The sequence below is a fragment of the Echiichthys vipera genome, assembly GCF_963691815.1.
Source record: "Echiichthys vipera genome assembly, chromosome: 13".
Classification (NCBI taxonomy): Eukaryota; Metazoa; Chordata; class Actinopteri; order Perciformes; family Trachinidae; genus Echiichthys; species Echiichthys vipera.
This window is the reverse complement of record NC_139838.1, coordinates 2,613,072-2,638,121: the sequence shown is the minus strand read 5'-3', so window position 1 is coordinate 2,638,121 and position 25,050 is coordinate 2,613,072. Positions and strand designations below refer to the sequence as shown.

The following is a 25,050-nucleotide window of genomic DNA, read 5'->3' as shown; positions in this document are numbered from 1 at the left end:
GAAAAGCAATAATAACACCAAAGTACTCTGCTTTCTGACTTGGAAAAAAGAATCCTGGAAATTGTGGCTGAACACCCAAATGTGAAAAATATCATACTGCACATTGGTTTTAATGACATTGAAAAACAACAATCAAGGGAGCTGAGAGAGCACTTCAATAAACTCTTTGAAACAGTCAGCGCTGTGAATGCTGAGGTGTTTATCAGTGGTCCTCTACCCCCTATCGGGAGAGGAGCTGAGAGATTCAGTCGACTTTACTCGCTGAATGAGTTGCTCTCCAGCGCTTTTCTTGCTCGGTCAATGCATTTTATTGACAATTTTAGCTTTTTCTGGGACCGCAGGCATCTTTTTAAGGCAGGCGGACTTTGTCTAAATAAGCTGGGAGTAAAGCTTTTCATGACCAACATGTCTTACTTCCTGTGTCATCCCTCTATCATCACTGCCAAGGACAAGAGACAAGAGGAACCAACGAAAAAGGAAGACACAACACAGCTTATCATGAATGTCGAAGGAGGACCGCCATTGCAAAAGGAGAGCGTTGACCATGAGAGACAGCTGGACAGTCTCTCTGGAGAGACACCAGAGCAAAGAGGAGAGGTGTCCATCCCCCTCTACCGCCCCCTTCATTTCGAATGCGCGTGAAGATCCCTCCCCCACACCCCCCAAGCCTCCATCCAGGTCTCCATCCTTCTCCCTTCCTCAAGTAAGCCTTTCTCCCCCTTGGATTTCCGGGAGCTACCCCCACCCACTCCCCGCCCTACTTCTATTTTTACCCCCCTTGACCGACCTCAGCGACCCCCCCCTCAGCGTCATCTCAATGGCAACCCCCCCCCCCCCCCTCCACGAAGGCGTGCTTCACAAACCCTAAGCCCTACTTCGCCCCTCTCACATCAACCCCCGCTACGCCCTCAAAGTCCACCTTCAGTAGTTCGTTCCAGCTCTGACGCTGCTCACTCCTCCTCCCCCTCATGGCCACCCCCGCCTCGCCCTGACAGCAGTCCTGAATATTACTGATACAGAAAAGGGTTCAGCAGTAGACCACATTATCAGCTGGGCCCAAGGCTGCCTACGTCAAAGCTTGGCACCTTCTACATTCCTGTTGTGACTACCAAGAGAGTGAACATTGGGAAACTTAGACACCCTGCTAACCTAAACAATCTCATTCCTATTCTCTCCAAATCAAAGTCAACATCAAAGCCTGTCAATAACACCATCAGGATTGGTCTGCTCAATGTTAGGTTTCTGAATAACAAATCATTTTTAGTTAATGATTTTATTACCACTTCCAAACTTGATTTTATGTTTTTAACTGAAACATGGCTGGAGCAACATAACAGTGCAAGCATTCTGATCGAGACAGCACCCCCCAACTATAATTTTATTGATGTATGCAGATCTGGGAAAAGGCTGCTATATTTAAAAACATTTCAGGGGAAACAGATGTCCCTTGGTGATTTTACATCATTCGAATACCTGTGTGCTGTGTTGAAATGCTCTCCCAAAATTCTCCTCTTAATTATTTACAGGCCACCTAAATACTCAGCAAATTTTTTCGATGATTTTACCGAATTATTGTCTAGCATCTCCACTGACTTTGAAGGCCTAGTTATAACTGGTGACTTTAATTTTCATATTGACTATTTGAATGACAAGGGTGCAAAGGAACTTTTTACTATTTTAGATACATTTGAACTGTCTCAACATGTGAAAGAGGCTACTCATTGTAAAGGACACACCCTGGACCTGATTATCACAAAAGGTCTCAATGTTTCTGATGTTCTTGTGACTGATCTTTCATTGTCTGATCACTTCTGTGTTTTTTTTAATATTTCTTTAATTCCGGAGACACAAACAGAATCGAAGAATGTCAAAAAGCGCTACATCAATGAACATGCTAATGTACTCTTTAAAAATACCATCTCCTCGCTACCACCTCTAAACCGATGCCATGCTGATGATCTTTTAAACAACTTTAATTCCAAAACTGTGAATATCATAGATGTCATTGCACCTGTTACAGCTAAAACGATTTCTGGTAAGCAAAAGGCACCCTGGAGAAAAGCTGCTGTTGTAACAGCCCAGAGAAGAGAGTGCAGGAAGGCTGAACGAATCTGGCGAAATACAAAACTTCATATTCACCATGACATCTATAAAGAGAGGCTCCAGGCCTACAATTTAGTCCTAAAAAGTGCGAAAGAAACATTTTTCTCCAATATCATAAACAGCAACACTAATAAGGCCAAAACCCTATTTGCAACTGTCGACAGACTGACCAACCCCCCAACACAAATACCAGCCGAACTCCATTCCACACAGAAATGCAATGAGTTTGCATTCTTTGATACTGATAAAATTGAAGGCATCAGATGTGCCATCAATATCTCGAACAACAAAGTTGGATCACCACCCCGTTTAGGCCAAAATAGCACAGCAATGATGGCAAGCTTTAATGCCATAGCCAGTGACAGATCTAAAGCCATCCACCTGCTGTCTTGATGCTTTACCTACCAACTTCTTTAAGAATGTTTTTGACTGCCTATCAACAGACGTATTGCACATAGTTAATAACTCTATTCAATCGGGCAATTTCCCAAAGGCCTTCAAAACTGCAGTCATTAAACCTCTTCTAAAAAAGCAGAGCCTAGATGCCTCTATTATCAACAACTACAGACCAATTTCAAATCTACCATTCATAAGTAAAATAATTGAGAAAGTTGTACTCCAACAACTAAATCACTTCTTGGCTTCTACTGGCTGCCACAACAACCTCCAGTCAGGATTTTGGCCTTTTCATACCACAGACGGCCCTTATTTGAGTTATAAATGACATCCGTCTTAACACAGACTCTGGCAAAACTTCAGTATTAATGCTATTGGACCTCAGTGCTGCATTTGACACTGTCGACCACTCAATACCTTTGGACAGGTTGGAAAACTGGCTGGGGCTCTCAGGCACAGTCTTAAACTGGTTCAAGTCATATCTACAAGATAGGAACTATTTTGTTTCCATTGGCGACTTTGTATCAGAACAAACCAACGTAACGTGTGGAGTCCCCCAAGGTTCAATCTTGGGGCCGACTTTATTTAACATCTATATGCTCCCACTTGGACAAATCATGCAAAATAATAACATTGACCACCATTGCAATGCCGATGACACCCAAATCTATGTAGTGCTATCACCAAGTGACTATCGCCCCATAGATCGTCTGTGCCAGTGCATTGAGCAAGTCAAACACTGGATGTGCCAAAATTTCCTTCAACTAAATGAGGATAAAACTGAGACAATTGTTTTTGGTGCTAAGAAATAAAGGTTTAAAGTAATCCAACACCTTCAGTCACTGTCCCTGAAAACCTCAAATAAAGCCAGAAATCTTGGGGTTATTATGGATTCTGATTTACATTTCGACAGTCACATCAAATCAGTAACAAAATCGGCCTACTATCACCTTAAAAATGTAACAAGACTTAGAGGGCTCATGTCAGCTCAAGACTTAGAAAAAAATGTCCATGCCTTTATTACCAGTAGGTTAGACTACTGTAATGGTCTCCTTGCAGGTCTTCCCAAAAAAAACTGTCAGGCAGCTACAGCTTGTTCAGAACGCTGCTGCTAGAGTTCTAACAAAGACCAAAAAATGTGAGCACATTACACCAATTCTTAAATCATTACACTGGCTTCCTGTACATCAGAGAATTGATTTCAAAATCCTCCTGCTCACATATAAATCACTACATGGTCTAGGGCCGAAGTATATCACTGATATGCTCCCACTACATAAACCTTCTAGATCACTTACACAGTGTAGTGTGAGTAGGCCCTTTGCTCTGATGAAGTTTATGCATGACACCACAACCTTCATGACAGAATCCCACTTCAGCACTTTGCAGCACAGTGCCTGCTGGTGAATTAGGCAGTGGACTTGTAGCAGGGCGGTGAGACCCAGTTCTTCCATCTCCTGGTTTATGCGTCCTATTAGACCCCGAGACGCGCCCACCATATTAGGAGCCACGTCAGTCGTGATGCTGGCAAGTTTTGACCAGTCCAGCTCTAACTCTTCCATGGTTTCGCATACTTTGCCGAAAATATCCTCCCCCGTCGTAGTCCCTTTGAGACTTTGAAGGGCTGTTAGCTCCTCGCACATCTCAAAGTTTGCGCTAACTCCACGAATAAAAATGAGCAGCAGCGCTGTGTCCTGCATGTCTGTGCTCTCACCCAGTGCTAATGAAAAAAAGTAAAATTCTTTCGTCTTCTGCTGCAGCTGAGCATATACATTGCCCCCTATTTCTTCAACGCGTCTAGTGATTGTACTCGCCGACAGACTCACGGCATTTAAGACATCTTTCTTCTCGGGACACACCTCCTCCCGACAGCATTCAAACATTTCTTGACAAACTCTCCATCATTGAAAGGTTTACCGCTGCTTGCTATGAGTTGAGCAACCTTAAAGCTGGCCCCGAACGGATGACTGGTTCAGTTGAGCTTGGCGTACAAATGTACTCTGCTGAGCTGAACAGTCCACTTTTTAGTTTTAAGAGTTTGTCTGCTCGCATTTGGCCTTGCATGCTATCATACTCGTCTTTGTGACGGGATTCATAGTGTCTTCGCAGATTGTATCCTTTGAATACCGCCACTGCCTCTTGACAGATGAGACAAACCGCCTTTTCTTTGCATTGAATAAAAAAATAATTGTTTGACCACCGCAGGTTAAAGACCCTGCATTCTGAATCAACTTTTCTCTGACCTAACCTTTTCGCCATTATTCCGTCCAGGGGCTAGCCAGGATTTGCGTGGCCAAAAAAATAAATAAATAATGGTCTCTGGTATTGTTCAGGGGGCCGGGCCAAATGTGGAGGCGGGCCGCATACTAGTAGTTTGGGGACCCCTGCCCTAGAGGGATTTAGGGGACTCCGGAGATGACGTATCACTCTGAATGGGTTTGGATCACCAGTGATCTGCTGATCAGTGATACAGAGGAGTGTTCTTCCTCAAGAGAAATACAGAATAGTTGTAGTTTGATTTAAGGTGTCCGCATGATTCATTAGTTAACTTAATTCTGGGCGCTGTAAAAGTGTGAAGAAATAAACAGAATGTTAACCTGAAGAGATTTTTAATGATTGACCAGATAGTTACGCACCTTTTTTTAATTATTTAGTCTACGAGTCAAGCAGATTCTGAAACATGTTGTGTTCTGTAACATTCATGAGATACAGTGTGATGCTTCTCTGTCAGTAGTGCACCACACAAGTTGACAGTGAGTCGGTGCCGACTCTAAGTGGTCAGTTAATTGCTGCCCTGAGATCTGCTTACTCAAATATACAGCATATGGTTTATCCTCCTTTGAAAATGTGAAAATGTGCATAACAGCTATAATATCATTATAGTTTGCATTTCTTCACAAAAAAAGAGAAGCAAATTCAAATTTCAAGTTGTTTTTAAATGATGTTAACCCGTATAATATAACATTATATGGAATAACAATCTACTGAATGATTGTGAAGGATTTTTTTGTCATTTGGCAAACCCATGTTACCTAACAGAGAGCAGGTACAGCAGGGAACCAGAGACTTTTAAATGGCACACGAGTGCCTTTTGAATTAACTTTGAATTAGTTTGCATCATTATTACAGAAACAGCAAAGTTAAAAAGTAATTTCACAGAGCAGCAAAAGGAAGGGTTTTTAAAAGCCTTGAATAAAAACACTTCAATTCAAAGTAATGAAGCCCTTAAAACGAGGCCTGATGTTTGTAGAATGTATTCATATCATTGTTTGAGCGTAAAATCAATTATGAAGAGAATTCTTTAATCAAACAATGAACACTCTCCTTTTATTTTGTGGCCAAATTCAACATTTACAAAATGCTGCTACATTTAATGGCACACTGCATTTTTGCGTTTATTACATAAACATGGACAGAATCAATGTGATGTCCCGCTAACAGTCAGTTCTGGGTAGACATCTGAAGGTTGATATATATTGTACAGATACGTATGAAAAATTGGCAAACTTATTTATTTCTGTTTTCACTTTCAGCCCTGGCAGTAATGTTTAAAGATATTCATATCGGTAAGCCAAAAATGGTCTTACCCTGGTTTAGGGAATAATCTGATTATTGAAGTTCCCCTCGTAAACACGAGAGGGGGTTGAATGGGATAATGACAGAGTAACTCGAATACAGCTTTTTTTCCAGTTAACCTTTGTCCAAAAAGACATGGTGTTTGAGAAACTGTTTTTTAAACTGCATGTGAACAACGCACTGATAGTTAAACATGGTGATCTGAGCTGTCTGATGTTTCTGCTGTGCTTTTATGTTCTATGTTGCTGTGTAGCAGTGCTGATAAACCAAATCTAGTGTCACAAACAGCCACATCTCACTGCTGGTCAGGCCAACTGCTAGTTTTGGGTGGTGTCATTTTCTTTAGTCTGTGGCTCAACAGGTAAATCAGGGGTCCGTTTCACAAAGCAGGTTCAACAAACTCTGAGTCTAACCCTGAACTCTGAGTTGATCTACTCTGAGATAGGAAACTCTGAGTTTTCGGTTCCAGAACAGCCGATTTGCGTTAGGTTGATCAACTCAGAGTAGTTTGACCTGGAGTTAAGCGCGTGCACCACAAGTAAAAAAAGACAGCATCAATGGAGCCCTGATTCGACGAGTCACCATGGCAACGGGGAAGCGAAGGGATACGCTACAACTGGAATTGGAAATATTAATGCGCTCATACGGACAGTTTGAGCAGGTTTACACCGCTGCTGCAGCAAAAGAGAGGGAGACGGTGCGGGAGAACATTGCTGCTTGGGTCAGTGCATAAGTTTAAATGTAGTCCTTTGCAATCACAATAATATCACAGGGGGAACTGCTTGAGTGGTAGTCTATTAATTTATTTCATTTAAGTGCAACCCTGCGGGGGAGAAGCGCACTTGGCAGCAGCTTAAGATGAAACATAAAAACATTGTTCAAACAGGTAAATCATCGGCACAATCTCATGGTGACGTCTCATTTTGAGCATGTTTTACATGGTAAAGTAAATATTACCGTAAGTGGCTGTTTTTTATACAACATATAAATGTTGTATAAAAAACTCCCTTTTGCAAAAAAACGCAGCGCAACACACAATATCTGCTGTTATATGAGAGCATTACTGGTTGTTAATGTTGGAAATGTAAGGAGGGGTGAGATGGACTGTGACATGAAACGGTGTTGTGCCGTATTCAGCCCCCTCGCATTATAGGTGATATTCTGGATCAGAAGGCTATATAGGAGTAGTTTATATACCGGTAACCCAACTAAAAGCACTCACTTTTGAACCTATGAATTGCAAGAAAAGCTGGGATTATATTTAGGAAACGCTAAGTCAAATACATTCAACTTGCTCAAAAGATCCATTTCATTCATTTTGTAATTATGGCTGCAGTATATTAAGGACGTCTATGCGCGGTCTGATAATCATCTCCCGACGAATATTTAATTCTCTGTGCAGTAATGCGTCACCTTCATCCACGGGTCGTTATCAAAAGGACATGCCATGGTAGTGGAAATATTCACCACCTAATATAACTTCTATATAGGCCTACTGAATGATTTTTATACGTTGTATAAAAAAAACTCCCTTTTGCAAAAAAACGCAGCGCAACACAGAATATCTGCTGTGATATAAAACGGTACCGCTCAAAAAGAGAATTGCCTGGAAATGCAAGAACATCTATAATCAATAGTTTGATAATCATCTCCCGACGAATATTTAATTCTCTGCGCACTAATTCTGCAGCTTCATCCACGGGATCGTTATCAAAAGGACATGCCATGGTAGTGAAATAGTCGCCACCTTATATAACTTCTAATGTCTGATTTTTGCAATGATTTTCTGAAAAAAACAGACGGAACTATACTACGCCAAAACTCGCCCGCTGACTGAATGAATGAGGAAATCAAACACCGTGTGTGGCTGAAAGAGGGCGGAGACAGAGAGAAACTCAAGGTTTTCTGAGAAAAACCTGGTCCCGACCAGGTTAGTTTCAGAGAGCATGTTACCATGGTAACTGACCGAGAGGTTAAGTTACCTCTCTCTGTGAAACAGGCTAGAGTTACCCCTCTGTCTCTGGTTTGAGTTACCTCCCTTTGTGAAACGGAAAACTCAGAGTTTCCCTCATTTCAGGGTTAACAGACTCAGAGTTTTCACTGAACCTGCTTTGTGAAACAGGCCCCAGGTCTCCTACCTAACGTGAGTTTTGGTGTTTTGTTACGAATGAGATATGAAAGCCTCAGACATGCATTTGAGATGAGTTTATCCAGTTTTTCCTCAGCACCTTTGAATTGTTCATATGCCACATAGGGGTGTTCTACGGGGAAGTTATTGTGATTTGGTCTAAACAGACCGTTTCTATGTATAACAGATAATTGGTAATTGGTTCTGGCAGACCTAGAGCCTGGGTCAATCACAGAAAGAGGTACAGTAAATTAAATGTCAGCTGTGGCAAAATAAACAACAAAACCTTAGAATTCATGATACTTCAACCTTTTGCATTAAACTTTGGATCTTCAGAAACCCAGTTATATTTTTGAATGGTCAGGAATCATTCCCTCATTTTCCCCTGAGACGGTAGAGAGCTGTATCTACCTCTAACACTTCCTGCTTTAATTGACTTCAAAATCCTCACTTTGTGTCATTTAAAGCAGGAAGTGTTAGAGGGACGGGCTCTGGTAAAACTACAAACACTAGTTCATCCTTTTTCAAAGGTGTGGGACCCACTGATGTTACAGACCTATTACAGATCAGTGGGTGGGACTTTACTTACCAAAACTAACATCTGCTATCCTACTTGGAAGCTAAGCTAAGCTAACAGGTGCTGTGGAGAAAGCTGGTGAACTAACAACAATGGCAGAAGGTTCTCAGTCTGATATGGAAGAAGGAGATTTAGAAGATCTGATGGTTGAATCACATGTTCGTGGCGACCCTTAGGAGCTGCGATATAGTGACGAGCAGCTGATGGAGGAACGGGAGGTGCCTGTCTAGCGTGAGGCGTGTGTCCGTGATATTGTAACATTTGTGACGGGGGAGGGGGGAAGGGCGATCTGTTGCGTGTTTTCTAAAACCGGATGAGTTATGTTGTTCTATGGGAAAGGTGAGGTGAATATTATCAAACAAATATTGCCTTTAATGTATCCACAGGTGAAGTATTTCTCAAAAGACTGGACTGTGGACTGGACTGAAAAGAAAAAGATGACAATAAAACAGTGCAGCAAGAAAAGACGCGACAGAGAAATAGGCAGACATGAAGACACTAAAGGGAACACAGTAGGGCTCTGTTTAAAGACTGGTTCATACAAAAGAGCAGGAAAACTTAAGACTCTAACAGAATGTTTTTAGACAATATTTTGAGTACTGATGTCTTTAGAAATTGACCATGTAATAAAGGGGATAATAACGTCCACATGAATCAACATGAACCCTTACATGGACCAGTTCAGTCATCAGCTCTATCAGCTCTGTCAGAAACGGTTTCACTTACAACCATAAACATTTAAACAGAATTCTGTGAGGCAGAGTTTGCCAACAGTCAATCGATCAATAGCTGTGGGGATGTAAACTTGGACCCAAGCTGTTTCCTAGCAACCAGCTCTTGAAAGAGTCTCCATCCTGTCTGCAGGGGTAAAATCCATTCCTGTGGAGTGAAAGCTGGCTGCTCAGGCATGAGCTGGATTTCCTCTTCTCACCTAATGACACTGAGTCAACAGGCTCAGTAACAAGCGTCTTGGAGGGAGCTGTCCACTTCAGTCCTGAATCAAACAGATTGGTTTGTAAAGCAGGCCCGCCGTAATCCGGTGCTGCATTCTCTGCAGTTGACTCATTGATTAACCCTGGCTCTCTGGGGAAATTAGCAACACATTCAAATGAGCTACTGTAGCTACAATACCGCCCTTTCCATCCCATCCTTATCCCACTCTGTACCCTTCAACTATCCAACAGACATTCAGACATCTTGTGTCCACATCTCAAGAGAAAGCTGGAGACATTTTCTGCTCTGTTCACTTAATAATGATGACACAGGTGTTTGTTTGTTTTTTGGCCTCTTGGGTTTTGCAGCATGCTGTACTGCACTGTGATCAGTGGGAGATCCATCAGAGCATGTTCAGTGTGATGTGCAGCTGACCTGGCAGAGTGAGAGTGGTGTAAAGGTCTGTGATCGATGAATGCTCCGGCCACCACTTCTTATATTTGGCCAACTGCGCTTAGTATGACTTTACCAATCATCCAGCCATCTGCTCCTGTTTGTAGAATGATACTAGGTGCATGATCTTGCCTTTTTCTTGGAGACAAATCTGTGTTTGTTTGAACTGCAGTTGTCTTGGTTACTGTTGTCATGCCGACTCCAGGTTTTTTGAAGTGGGGATCCAATGCAGAGCAGCACGAACCAATCAGAGTGATGCTTTAAAAAAAACACCAGCCTGTCACAGTGCATTAAACTGTTTATTTATAGTGTGTGTGTGTGTGTGTGTGTGTGTGTGTGTGTGTGTGTGTGTGTGTGTGTGTGTGTGTGTGTGTGTGTGTGTGTGTGTGTGTGTGTGTGTGTGTGTGTGTGTGTGTGTGTGTGTGTGTGTGTGTGTTGGTATGCAGTGTGTGGAGAGGTTCAGGTGAGAAAAGGCTAGATGAGAGAATGAGTTTTCCATTGAATAGAAAATCTAATCATACCTAAAATCTTGCCGATTAAAAATTGATGATATACATATCTCTGCTCACACTGCACAGTGTAACACAATACAGTATAATACTGAAGATAAAAGCTTCAATATATCTCCCTCTCACAGATGTTTAGAGCATGAAACAGGAAACAGCAAAAAAAATAGTAATAGGGAAATTGTGTTCCAGGAGGAGTTCAAAGCTCTTAAAGCCACTGGAAACATGGCTTTAAAAAGTAAAAATGTATATAATGTATCAAAGTTGAGTGTCTCAACTTCAGACACTTTTTGCTGTTTTGGTGTTTATTTTAGAGGTTAACCTGTTAAAGCTAACGCTAGCATGTTGTGCTGCTAATGTGGCTAGCTTCCATATAGAAGGTGTTTTCAGCTGCTTAGGTCACTGATTCCGTATTTGGTAAAGGGCATAACATTTCCTGGTACGCAGCACAACAATAGGACAATATGAGAAATATATTTTGTTTTTTAAAGATCAAAGCATGTCTATTGTAGTTGACACGAAAATGACAAATATGAGCGTGAAAACTAGCATTATAGGGCATCTTTAAACATTTATTTGACGAATTGCAGCTGACGAGTAACAAACATGATTAGTGACCAATGAAACACAATGACGTTAGTATATACCCTTTAATCAATGAAATGTATTATTATTTCTCATCATAGCACTTGAGAAAAACACAACATGTAATCAACGCTAACCCTGAATCACACCAGACAGTGCATGACATTGTTTAAACCAGTATTGCAACGATTTGTGTCAGTTCAAGCCCATACACTCGAGAAATGTCCATTACGTCCTTGTTGGTTGGATTCAGCTTGTGACAGCAACTTCTCTTTGTCCATGCAGTTTCTTTGTCATACAGTATGTTGTCATGACTAATGTTGCTTTGAAAGCTCATGATGTAAAAGAACTGAACGCCGAGCTTCTGTAGAGCCCACATCTCTGATGAGTTTAGTGACTCATCCAGGTCTGGTCTCATGCTCATTGGAGGCCGTTCCTCCAAGTTGCAGACTCAATTCAAAATAGAAGAATAAGGACATCATCTTCCTGCATAGTAGGGGTTTCATGACTACTGATTTTTACTAGTTGCCAAATTTTTGATAATAGCATTCCACTGCTCGTAATCAAAAGAAACAGAGAGGAGTTCTAGGTAACAATGAAACTGCATTCTGTATGCAGAGAGTCCAAGCCTTCTACTGCGACATGTCACACTACAGTGTTATAAACATGAAAAATAGAAAAATAATCATTTGGTTTTACTACATAGAAAGCACGTCTCGCAGAATATTTAGATTTCATCAGTCTACTCTGACCTTGGCATCTTTTACGCTTCAGGTCTATTTATGCGTGGTGGTGCTGAGCAAAACTCAAAGGAGTGGCTTGTCACTTAATTGGTCCATCTCAAAGGTGCTGTACTTGAACAACTGAAAAAAGTTGTCTCCACACAGTCCTCGCAAACCATTTCCCAACTCGTCAAATACCGACTTTGTCACGGCCCTAGGTGACTGATATCAACACAATAGGAACTCACATGCACTGACATGCATGCACGGCCGGGCGGGTATGACAAAACAAACACGCCCTCCGACCTCTGGTCAGTCATATCAATAATAAAAATGCATGTATCAATCAATACAGTTTGCCTTAAGTTGTGTCTTTTCTCCTTGTCTTATTTGTCATCTCTCCCAAATCACTATGTTCAAGACCTGCCCCTAGGGGTGCTTTAAAGGTGACCAGATGGGACCTCAGAGGACTGAGTCCCAAACTGAAATGTAATTCAGTCCTCTAAAGCCCAGTTCGGACCAAAGATTTGCAACGCAACAAAACAAACATTGCAAGTGAAAGTTGCAGCGGTGTGAACTGACCCGTCTCGTCTGGACTCAAACCGGTTGATGGTGCCTCCTGAGACTCAACTTGTCAAATCTCCAGCAGCTGGTTTAAGAACGTAACACATGTAACACAGCCAATCAAGTCTTAGGAAAGTCTGCTGGTCAAGTCACTGACAAACTGTCAGCTGGTTGAAAAGGACGTTATGGACGGAGGCTCAACGAGCGTTAGAGAGAAAGAGACGGAGAGCAGTAGCATGGTAAGAGTCCTTACAAATAAAACAAAGCACCAATGGGCTCCTTCCTTTTGGATTGACTTTGGTAATCCACTTGAATGGACTTTACTATGAGAGGAGCTGGTACAGGGGACAGTAGGTAAGTCTTTAAAACACTCTTTTAATAAACTCTGGGTTCACTCACTACGTTGTTGGTGCTTTGTTTTCTGTGTAGGGATTTTGTGCAGTATTAGTGGTTAAAAAAGACGTTTGAATGCGAGCTAATCACTGTTAGCCACGTCCGGCTGTTAGTGACTCTACCTGATTTCACCGTTAAAAGTTCATACACCAAAAAAACTGTTGCAATGGTTTATTTGATGTATGTTAGTGCCGAAAAGACCATGGGATGAGTCTTCACTGAGTGCCATATTTGCATTCCATTAAGAAGCCCTCCTCACACCCGAGAACCAATTTGATTTATCTATTCAATTTTAATTATATTGCTAAATCATGAAAAAAGTTACCTCAAGACACCTATATCCATGTAGAGTCTAGACCACACTAGGATTTATTTATGATTTACAGAAACCCAACAATTCCTCCATTAGGAACTGCCAGTTACATTGCAGCAATCTTGATCGCAGTGGCAACGAAAACCTTGGTCCATATAGACCATCAGATCTTCAGTTTGAAGAACAAAGAACATTTTCCAAAAGAAAAATGCTGCTCTAAGAGTGGAGACACTTGCTGCAGTAGCTACACACCAAAGCCTGGCAGGAGAACGGAAACTTCTCCATCTTTCATAATGTAGTCAGACACCTCGTTTCATTATATTGCAGCCCGGTTCACAGCAGCCCGGTTTCCAGCAGCCCGGCTGCAGCGCCCCGCTCAGTACTGGACACATTTTTTAAAAAGTCAATGCCAGTAGTCAATTACAAAGAAATACATGGGAAATAGGGTCCAGGTTAAAAATACCTTATTTCCCCTTTAATGTTAAAGGCTGTCCACATTAAGCCTGGCAGGGACTCAACTGGCCTAGCTTGCAATACATTTGGGGAAACCCTGATTGGTTGATCAGCTCCCAGTCTGTAAGTCTGTGTGTTTCACCACAGGCTCATTCCCTTCAATAAATCAATACATAAAAGCTGTCGATTTCTTCCCATGGGGTCGACATGAAAACTATTTAGTTTCAATACATTTGTGCAATCAGTCAGCCTTGTGAGGACAGGTTAACCAGCTCTGTCACAGAGCTCCCAAGGAGCTGCTGCTAACACACAGCTGAGACGGACATGGATGAGAGAACAGTACGTGCCGCTCACGCCTCGTCTCCAGTGGGGATTATCAGTAACCGAAATAAACAGTTGTCATTAAGGGCGCACTCACACTGTCCATCCGTACCGTGACCCTAGCTTTAGGGTACTTGTCCCCCCATCCCTCTCCCCCCGCAGCCGAGGCCCGTTTGTACTCACACTACCTGGGCCCCGGTGCGAATGAATCTTGCCTGCCTATACGTCATCACGCCGTAACATGTCACACACATTGATTGACGTCAAATATATATATTTTATTACAGGATACAAATTCATATTTTAAAACAAACTCAATGTTGTTTCAGGAGCAGCAACAGGAACGTTTATAACAGCAAAGTTGCTTTATAAAATCTCCCTGGAAACTAATCAAAAACGTCAGTAAAAATCATATACCTGACATCAAAATCAAGTTTATAAAGAATGAAGAAGACCACAGACAACCCCCCATCCCTCTCCCCCCGCAGCCGAGGCCCGTTTGTACTCACACTACCTGGGCCTCGGTGCGAATGAATCTTGCCTGCCTATACGTCATCACGCCGTAACATGTCACACACATTGATTTACGTCATTGCGATGCGTAATTTTTTTTTTCTCTTTTGGCCACATAATGGAAAGCAGCGCAGAAAACTTTGTGGTTTTTTTGGACTCATTGTGATGCGGCACGACCCCGTTTAGTCGACGTTGCAAGGTGACAACTATGTCCAAACAGGCACACATAAAATGACGTCAGAACCACCGTAGGCCTCGTGCTCGTGCTCGTGCTAGTGCTCGTGCTCGTGCTCGTGCTCGTGCTTTCTCCTGTTTGGGAGAGTTGAGCGCCTAGACACGGTAAGCTTGCACTCACACTGGTAAAACGAACTAGACTTAGCCGTGAAACGTGCTTGGGCACGGTACGGATGGACAGTGTGAGTGCGCCCTAAGAGTCCGGCCATCCCGTGCACTTTTCCAAAGGCAGCCAGGTTACCGTAAGGACAGACATCTACATACAAATAATTCAGGACTGGTTGACTGCTGCCAACAGTGCTGACTAGAGACGAGTAGTTGGTGAAACCCTACTACAAAGCTAGCTATATTCATGAAAAACGGTCACAGAAGTGCTGTCAACATTCTTACATGACTCAAAAGGACATCAGCCGGACAATATTTCACTTGCTGATGTAGAGATAAATAAACATGATTGAAAATGTGGTATCTTGGTGCAGATGATGATATGGAGATGTATAGTAGAAATGTCCGCCGACACCGTTCTTGTTGTGTATAAAAATGTTTAATACAAAAATTAAAACATCTCTCAAGTCTTTAGAAACTTGGAGAATCTCCAACCAAATGAGAAAATCTCCTAGGGGAGAGGACAAAACATCTGGTTTTCATTCAGATGTTTGAGCGAAAAGGGTAATCTCATGTAAAAGGGGAAAGACCTGGGGGGCTCTCCACCCTGAGGCCTAAAGGAGAAAAACATATCAGTCATGAGAACCTCTTCTCCCAAAACTGGACATTTTAAACAAAACATCATGTGAGTATATGGAACTTGGACACTACAAAAAATAAGTCATGATGAACATTTCTTTGTTGTTGATAGTGATGGTAATAGTAGTAAGACATAGTTTATGAAATGTAACAGTACTGGTTTGTGCGGAGTATGGATCTAAGAAGAATAATGGAGGAACAAAATTATATTTCATGATATATCACGTGTCACAGAAATATGTTATGTTGTTTCTCCACAGCACCGTGTCAGTGCTGCAGTGTGGTCTCGCTACACCGCCTTATTATTCTGGTAGAGGGGAAAAAGGACTAAACCAATCACACTGGTGCTGGGCTGAGTCAAGCTCCAGATGCAGCAACGGTGCCCTTGAAAACAATGGAGTTAGTGGAAGTGGAGCAGTGTACATCCAGTAAGCCACTTGTTTCTAACTAACATGCAGTAGATCAGGGCTATTCACTTATATTCTTCAGGGGGGCACATTTTCAGAATGCTGAGGGCCTGGGGGCCTGACATTTCCCTGAGATATTAGTCTCATTACACTTTACAGTAACACACCACCACATTTTCAATCCTAATTAGGGATGGGAATATTTAGCATGTACCGATAGGATACCACACTCTTGTCAGTACTCCTCATCAGTTCACCTTTTTTATCAAAAATCTTATCGGATCTTTTTCATTACCAAATAATAAAAAAATATATATATTTTATTACAGGATACAAATTCATATTTTAAAACAAACTCAATGTTGTTTCAGGAGCAGCAACAGGAACGTTTATAACAGCAAAGTTGCTTTATAAAATCTCCCTGGAAACTAATCAAAAACGTCAGTAAAAATCATATACCTGACATCAAAATCAAGTTTATAAAGAATGAAGAAGACCACAGACAACAGACAGTATCAGTCCTTCATCCTGTCTCTGTCCTCCCTCTGCTGAGGTGGACGGTTACTTTCACCAAGGTCCAATGATCTCATTGATGTGCATTCCAACAATAATTAGGCATGTGCAGATCAATACCGCTAAAGTTACGAGGGCAGCAACTAATTAAGAATTTGCACAATTTGGTTGATGAAGAATTGACTTTTTACCCGTCAAGGTTTTATTGCACTCACTTACAGTAACGAGTAAACTCCAAGTTATTGTCTCAAATGTGGCCTCTGTGTATTTGTGTGTGTGTGTGTGTGTGTGTGTGTGTGTGTGTGTGTGTGTGTGTGTGTGTGTGTGTGTGTGTGTGTGTGTGTGTGTGTGTGAGTGTGAGTGTGTGAGTGAGTGAGTGAGTGAGTGAGTGAGTGAGAGAGAGCATGTAATGTAAAAGGACCGATTATCACAACTGGTCTTTAATTATTTAGCACCAGGGTTTATTTGGCCTGAATATATGTTTGTGAACAGTACCGATCAGCTGGTTTTTTTTGTTGTTATGTTGATGGTGTTGTGCTGTATGTTTGATTTTATGGCTTTCTGTATCCCTATTTTTTCTTATTTTCCATTTGCTTATTTAGTTTTCCTGTTTTTTTACCTTGATGGATGAGATCCTTGGTGGGCTGGGTATTTGAATTTTGTGTTGTATGTTTATGTCTGTATAACTTAATCATAATGTCAATAAACATAAACATACACACACACACACACACACACACACACACACTTATGTTTCACACCGTAGGTAAAACACATCTCTGGGGCCGCGGCCCATTTTATGAACTGAATGCTTCTTTAAAACATACGACACACAAAGGACTGCCAATTGATGGCCCTACATGATGTAGAAAAAATCATCACAGTGTGGAGGTCTAAATAAAACAGCCACAGTAAACAGTTTGCTTCGTGGACACATTCAGTGCATTCACCTTCACTAGGTGGCTAGCATTTCCAGTCAATTTTGTTGTAACTAATGGTTTTATCCATTGTTAGTGAATCATCATTTCTTACAGATCAGTTTGCCTTTTTAAAGTACAGATATTGGGCTTCCAGGTTGTTTATCATTTACTTTTAGTAAGAAAATCATTATTGTAATAAATGTCCCATTAATAAATGTGTGTGGGTCTCACCCTTGTAGTTATAAATGATTGTAACTCCTTAATGAAGAGATTTAATCATCAAGTCTGCAGCTGTGTGTTAATTACTTTATTAATGCAGATTATTTTGACCAGAAATGAGTGGTTAATGATGGAACTAGAGAAGTGCACTCAGCAGAGTGCAGATCTCCGTCAGCTCCGTCATCTAAAACCACATTTTCCCACTGGCTAACTGCTCCCCCCCCAATATATATAATATATATAATACCCATAATTATTCAAAATTGAACAAATGTATTTTCAGACTTCACATTCTTCACATTTTAGATTCACATCCAAACAGAAATGATTGAAATGGTGATAAAATAATGTATGACAAACATACTTCTGACTCCACATCCATCTCTGCTCTGCTCCACTACAACACACATGAACGGGGAGTTTCTTACACAGACGCTGATGATCAGCAGGCTTTAAAAAAAGGCTTCATATTTTCATATTCATCCATATCAGTGAATCATGTATAAAGTAGTCCCCTACACTGGGGGAAGGGAAGAACTGGGGCTGAGTAGACTTTACATGCCTGAGACCCTTAAAATGATGATTTACTAATATAACAGTTCAGTAAATAATGATTTACTAATATAATAGTTCAGTAAAATGATGATTTACTAATATAACAGTTCAGTAAAATGATGATTTACTAATATAACAGTTAAAATGATGATTTACTAATATAACAGTTCAGTAAAATGATGATTTACTAATATAACAATTAAGTAAGCAGTGATATGTCGGCATTTAAACAAGAAAGGTAAGAACAGTAAATGATTCACTTTGCAGTACTTTTTAAATTATACGATGAGCCTCTATGAAGTTGTGATTTATGGTGGCATGGTATGAGTTGCATACGGACAAAAAATAAATAAAACAATTTTGGTGTCCCCCCCAATCCTGACATCTGAAATTGAATTCCTGCAGTCTCATGTGACACATCCAACCAGATTCTGATCAACATGTATTACAGCACAGTCAAAGACGGGAAGAAGAGAGTCTATGCTGAGTTACTCACCATACTGTCATAGTGTATCAGCTCCAGCTCATAGTCCGGCAGTATGTCGGTCCTCTTGTTCACCAGGTGCAGAGCCATCTGAGCGGCAGGGAGGCAGGCTTGTCCGCCAGGCCAGCCTCCACTCATGGGGAAGAGGGCTCCGATGTAGAGCTTCTTCTTGCCTAGAGCCGGGCAGGAGCAGGAGAGGAGGACAGTGAGGGTCAGGGTCAGAGAGGAGCGCAGTACGGTCCTGTGGCAGAGCCCAGCCATAGCTGCTGGATGCTGAAAGCTCAATAAGATAAGTCACTTTCTTCCACAAGTATTGTTCAACTGAGAGTGTGCAGGGTTCACTGTGTGTGGGTAAGGAGGAAGGATCTCCCATGAGCAGTTGGTTTTTCCTCACAGATGGGGGCTCATTTAAAATACCAATTTACATGAAGGTGAAAAACCAATGCAATTTATAGAAAACAAAATCATCTAACTAAATGAACACTGTGGAAATGACCATCTACTCTACTAAACCAAACAGAGACAGTTTATCCACAGAAGAGCAAGCTGGAGTTGCTGTTTGCCAACTCAACTTGAATACCAAGCCGAGACTCGTGACTAAATCTAGCTTTGAGCTGGTCCAAGGTGCTGGAACTAAACCTGGGATGCTCCGTGATGCTCAGCCTGAGACATCACTCTCACACTGTGTCCCTTTTTCTCCATATGAAAACACTGAGCTTGTGAGGAAACACACCAAGAGCTCGAGTCTGTCCTCTCATCTATCTGCCTGTCCTCATCAATCCGCCTACATACCCACGGTTCTCCTGTACAAAGGCTTAACCCACACGAGAAATGTCTCTTTTCAATAATCCAACAGGGTCTAAAGGGAAAGCGTTCAATATGAAAGAAAGGTCGATCTCAAGATGAAAAAGTCGTCACAGCGTTGCTGGAATGCGGTTATCTCCTCCAGAGAGAGAGCAGTGTTGGGCTTGCAGCTCTGTGGCTGACTGCAGCAGCAGTGACAGCAGCGTGTGTGTGTGTTTGTGTGTGTATGTGTGTGTGTGAGAGAGAGAGAGAGCGACAGAGACCGAGTCAGAGAGAGAGGAGGAGGAGGAGGAGGAGGAGGAGCAATGTTCTGTCTCTCCGTTTCACAAACCACTTTGAATTTGCAATCCCTTAACACAGCCCCGCTCGTTTATCTTTCCTCCTCCCGCTCCTCCGACAACAAACCTTCCTCTCCCCATCTCTCCATCTCTCCATCTCTCCATCTCTCCATGCTCCACCTCCATTAACTTCACCTGGTGGACTTTTGTTTTCAGCTGCTCCATACACACTCACTTCCCCTTTTTTTTTTACAGTTTTACGCTGTTGTTCCCAATTTAATTACAACTGCAATTACAATTCTTCTGTACCAATTGTATTTTTGCCAGCGTGGAAAAGCCTCATTAAGATCATTATTGGAGGCTATTCATTTCAGTCCAATCATCAGTGGTCGGGTGACTTTAAAGTAAAAATTCCGTCATAATTTATTACCCGTTCATTTAAATTAAACATTTTAATGATAATGGGACATTTAATGCAGTTTAATTTTCAATCATTAATTTTCATTTTTTAATAATTAATATACAGAAGAGCTAATAGATTATGCATTTATAAGGGCATGGAGAGAACAGATGAACAGAGACTGTGTGTTCACTTTTCATATTGCACCACAAAAAAATGGTGATGATTTTCATTAGGACACCGGAGGACACTAAAAACACTCAGCTGCTGTGACATTTTGCAATGGAGTGTATCAGTCAATGCTATCGATCGAAGAAGATACTCATCGATAGTGCTCAATCCCAGTAACAACTGTTTTTTTCTATTAGCTATTCTTTTAAGTTTATCATCATTATCATTATTACTGTTTTGGTCAAATGGAGTCTGATGGCTTTGAAGAGACCATAGAACGGCTTTAGTTCCTGTCGTAAAGGCCTGTCTGATGGGGAAAGCAGTGAAAATACTTTGATATAGAGTACACTTAAACTGGCATTGATTTTTTTTTTGGGTACTTTTTTTAAGTTTAGCTGCTGCCTCTATCCACAGCAGGACATCAGTCGGCTTCTAAATCAGGACTCTCTGCTTCTCCAAACTGATGGCGTGCTAACCATCATCTACAGTCGGTAACACACAGACTATGGATAACACATAACAGACACACTTCAAAACATCTGAACTATCCCATAAAGTTGTAATCTCTAAAAACTGAGAAATTTGTTTCTAGTGGCCGCCTTTGGCAGTGAGATGTAACTGCAGGCCTCTAAATTCCCAGACACATAAGAGTGAGCCTGACTTGGAATTCAGACTTGAACATTCCCTTTCACTGCACATAACTTGTCAGAAGTTGGAAGTTCCTGATTTCCAAGTACAAGTGAATGCAGCATAACTGACAGTGACAAATTCCAGCTGGGCAGACCAGGCTGCTGACTAATACAGTGCATTTTTATTTAAAGAGGGAATGTCGCCACAGACACAAAAAAGGGTACCCTGACTTAAGTCATTCATAGCCTGGTGAGCCCATACTGATCTCTGAGCTCTATTGTATTTTATGCATGCAAATCCGACCTGATCTAGACACAGTGAGATAGCGGTAGACCTAATTCTGTCAGCCGCTCACTAACTCTTTTTCTCTGGGATCCTTCTGTTGAATATGGACCGGGCACCTGTAATTATCCTTTACACACATTTTTTTACTTTCTGAGCTTTGCCTCAACGCTGTTAGCACGTCATACGCTTCTGTGATCTGATTGGTTGATTTTTCCCCGATAGACCAATAGACAGATGGTTTGTCCAATCAGCAACCAACAACAATTTTCGCCCCTTCCCAAAAGATCTCCAAAGGAGAGTTCCCAGATGGATCTGCTGAGACAAGGAGAATCAATCCATCTGGAGGAGTCAGGTAATGTTATTCATGCAACACATGAAAAACGTTATGGGGAAATAAAAAACTAAGGAGTCTACAATGAACTTCCATGCAAAACAGCTTTTCCACACAAGAACATTTTTAACAATACATAAAAACACAATGATCCCAAAAAATATTTGCATATCATCATGTTCCTGTTCTCCATTTCACTCATTGGAGTAGCAAAGAGGAGCTTGTGTGTGCATCTTTGTGAAACACAGCAATTCAACAAATAAATGCATAATAAACAAAAAGGAACTGCTCGCAACTGCGATTCAGATCCCATCGTTCACGTTAAAGAGCCGGTCAACAGATTTGGTTTGTCGGTAAATGTCACAACTCATTACTGCAGTATCACTCCATCACACACCGTTGTTGTTGTTGTTGTTGTTGTTGTTGTTGTTGTTGTTGTTGTTGTTGTTGTTGTGTTGTTTTGAATGTGCTGTTGTTTACTAAGCCTGGAGGAGCGGTTGGAAGAGGAAGACAAAGTAAAAAAGGAGAGAAGACGCAAAAATGAATGTTAGATAGACACTCTGGAAAAATCAAGAAACGAAGCTAAGCAGACATTGTGTCCGTTTCACAAAGCAGGTTAAAAAAACTCTGAGTCTAACCCTGAACTCTGAGTTGATCTACTCTGAGATAGGAAACTCTGAGTTTGCAGTTCCAGAACAGCAGATTTGCGTTAGGTTGATCAACTCAGAGTAGTTTGACCTGGAGTTAAGCGCGTGCACCACAAGTAAAAAAAGACAGCATCAATGGAGCCCTGATTCGACGAGTCACCATAGCAACGGGGAAGCAAAGGGCTACGCTACCACTGGAATTGGAAATATTAATGCGCTCATACGGTGAGTTTGAGCAGGTTTACACCGCTACAGCAGCAAAAGAGAGGGAGACGGTGCGGGAGAACATTGCTGCTTGGGTCAGTGCATAAGTTTAAATGTAGTCCTGTTGCAATCACAGTAATATCACAGGGGAAACTGCTTGAGTGGGAGCCTATTAGTTTATTTCATTTAGGTGCAACCCCGCGGGGGAGAAGCGCACTTGGCAGCAGCTTAAGATGAAAAATAAAAACATTGTTCAAACAGGTAAAACATCGGCACAATCTCATGGTGACGCCTCATTTTGAGCATTTTTTACATTGTAAAGTAAATATTACCGTAAGTGGCTGTTTTATATGTTGTATAAAAAACTCCCATTTGCAAAAAAACGCAGCGCAACACACAATATCTGCTGTGATATGAGAGCATTACTGGTTGTTAATGTTGGAAATGTAAGGAGGGATGAGATGGACTGTGACATGAAACGGTGTTGTGCGTATTCAGCACCCCTGCCGTGAAATAGACCCCCTCGCATCATAGGTGATATTCTGGATCAGAAGGCTGTTGTTTCTACCTATAGGAGTAGTTTATATACAGGTAACCACATTAAAAGCACAGACTTTTGAACCTACAAATTGCAAGAAAAGCTGGGATTATATTTAGGAAACGCTAGGTCAAAAACATTCAACTTGCTCAAAAGATCCATTTCATTCATTTTGTAATTATGGCTGCAGTATATTAAGGACGTCTCCCGACGAATATTTAATACTCTTTGCGGTACTGCGTCACCTTCATCCACGGGATCGTTATCAAAAGGACATGCCGTGATAGTTCTATATAGGCTTACTGAATGATTTTTATACGTTGTATAAAAAAAAACTCCCTTTTGCAAAAAAACGCAGCGCAACACACAATATCTGCTGTGATATGAAACGGTACCGCTCAAAAAGAGAATTGCCTGGAAATGCAAGAACATCTATAATCAATAGTTTAATAATCATCTTCCGACGAATATTTAATTCTCTGCGCAGTAATTCTGCACCTTCATCCCCGGGATCGTTATCAAAAGGACATGCCATGGTAGTGAAATAGTCACCACCTAATATAACTTCTAATGTCTGATGTTTGCAATGATTTTCTGAAAAAACAGACGGAACTATAGCAGAACTATACTACGCCAAAACTCGCCCACTGACTGAATGAATGAGGAAATCAAACACCATGTTTGGCTGAAAGAGGGCGGAGACAGAGAGAAACTCAAGGTTTTCTGAGAAAAAGCTAGTCCCGACCAGGTTAGTTTCAGAGAGCATGTCACCATGGTAACTGACCGAGAGGTTAAGTTACCTCTCTTTGTGAAACAGGCTAGAGTTACCCCTCTGTCTCTGGTTTGAGTTACCTCCCTTTGTGAAACGGAAAACTCAGAGTTTCCCTCATTTCAGGGTTAACAGACTCAGAGTTTTCACTAAACCTGCTTTGTGAAACAGGCCCATTGTGGTCCATTCGCTTTGCAGAACTTTTGTGCAGAAACATCTGGCTGATGTAATGACCCGGCTCAGATGGTCATGACAAAAAGGGAGACTACACCATGTTAAAGGTTTAAACAGGAGTCTATTAAATCTAATTCAAGCAAATTAGACCAAATTAAATAAATCATTCACATTCACTGCAACAGGAACAAACTTGGACACATTTAGAACGTTTATGTTTACATCTTTGAGAAGGTCCATATACAGAATGTGATGTGGAAATCAGTGAAGTCAGGGTTGTAGGTTGTGAGTGAAAGTTGTGTGATGGTGTTGTGAAGTGGCAAAATAGGACATTTATAACAGCATAACCAAAACCAAACCAAACCATGGAGACAGTGAGCCCAAAGGACACGGCAGCTTAAATAACCTGACCGGGCCCAGGTGTGCTCTAATTAGTGACCTGCAAATTGGAGGAACACTCCAAGATGACACTTAAGGGGCATCACACTATTGATTTGAATTTAGTATCAAAAGTGGAGCTCAACCGGATTTGACGTCTATGTAATGCTCCGTGAAAAGTGGGAAAGGTGAGCCATAAAGCTTCAGCATTTATGTGAGCATGGGCAGGGCTTAACCATTACATCAACGATCCACCTGTTAGCCCATCCTGGTGCTCTGTTTTCCCCGGGATCTTTTTCACTGTTACCGTTGTGTCTCTGAATCTCTGAGGTACTATATTGCTAGTTGGAGAAATGATTTAACTTTTTTTTAATTAATAAATTGTTTACTCTATTTTTGTTGTGTGTGTATTCAATTGAATCTTGCCAGTTATATATACAGTAGCAACCATTTTATATAAGCAATAACCCCGTTGAGGCTGTGATTTGTTGTCATTTTGTGATTTGTTGTCACCCCTGCCTCAGGACAATAACTGATCACAAACTCACCTTCCAACTGAACAGTGAAACTATGTTTTCTAGTGTCAGCAGTGCCTCTTTTTCTGTCTATCTCTGTCGTCAGGTTCACCAGTCAGTCCTGACAGATTTTTACAAATGTACATAAACCCTACACACACACACACACACACACACACACACACACACACACGAAGGAAGAGAATATAGTATTTTTTTTAAAAGCAAAAATTTGTTCATTAGTAAAACATGATGGGGAACCATCATGTTTCGTTGCTCTCTCTCTATCTTTATCTCTCTCTCTCTTTCTCTCT

The 25,050-nt window shown here is 41.4% G+C and overlaps 1 protein-coding gene across 1 annotated transcript in view; it reads right to left on the bottom strand.

Annotated features, from left to right (window-relative positions):
- The window catches only part of gabbr1b (gamma-aminobutyric acid (GABA) B receptor, 1b), a gene marked incomplete at its 3' end in the record, with an annotated part of 117,578 nt that extends 98,813 nt beyond the window's left edge, over nucleotides 1-18,765 (bottom strand). Inside the window, exon 1 of the mRNA XM_083925025.1 lies at nucleotides 18,625-18,765. Coding sequence (XP_083781151.1) covers nucleotides 18,625-18,750 — 126 coding nt within the window. The 5' untranslated portion in view covers nucleotides 18,751-18,765. The remainder of the gene's footprint in view (nucleotides 1-18,624) is intronic.
- Between the last annotated feature and the right edge of the window lie 6,285 nt (nucleotides 18,766-25,050).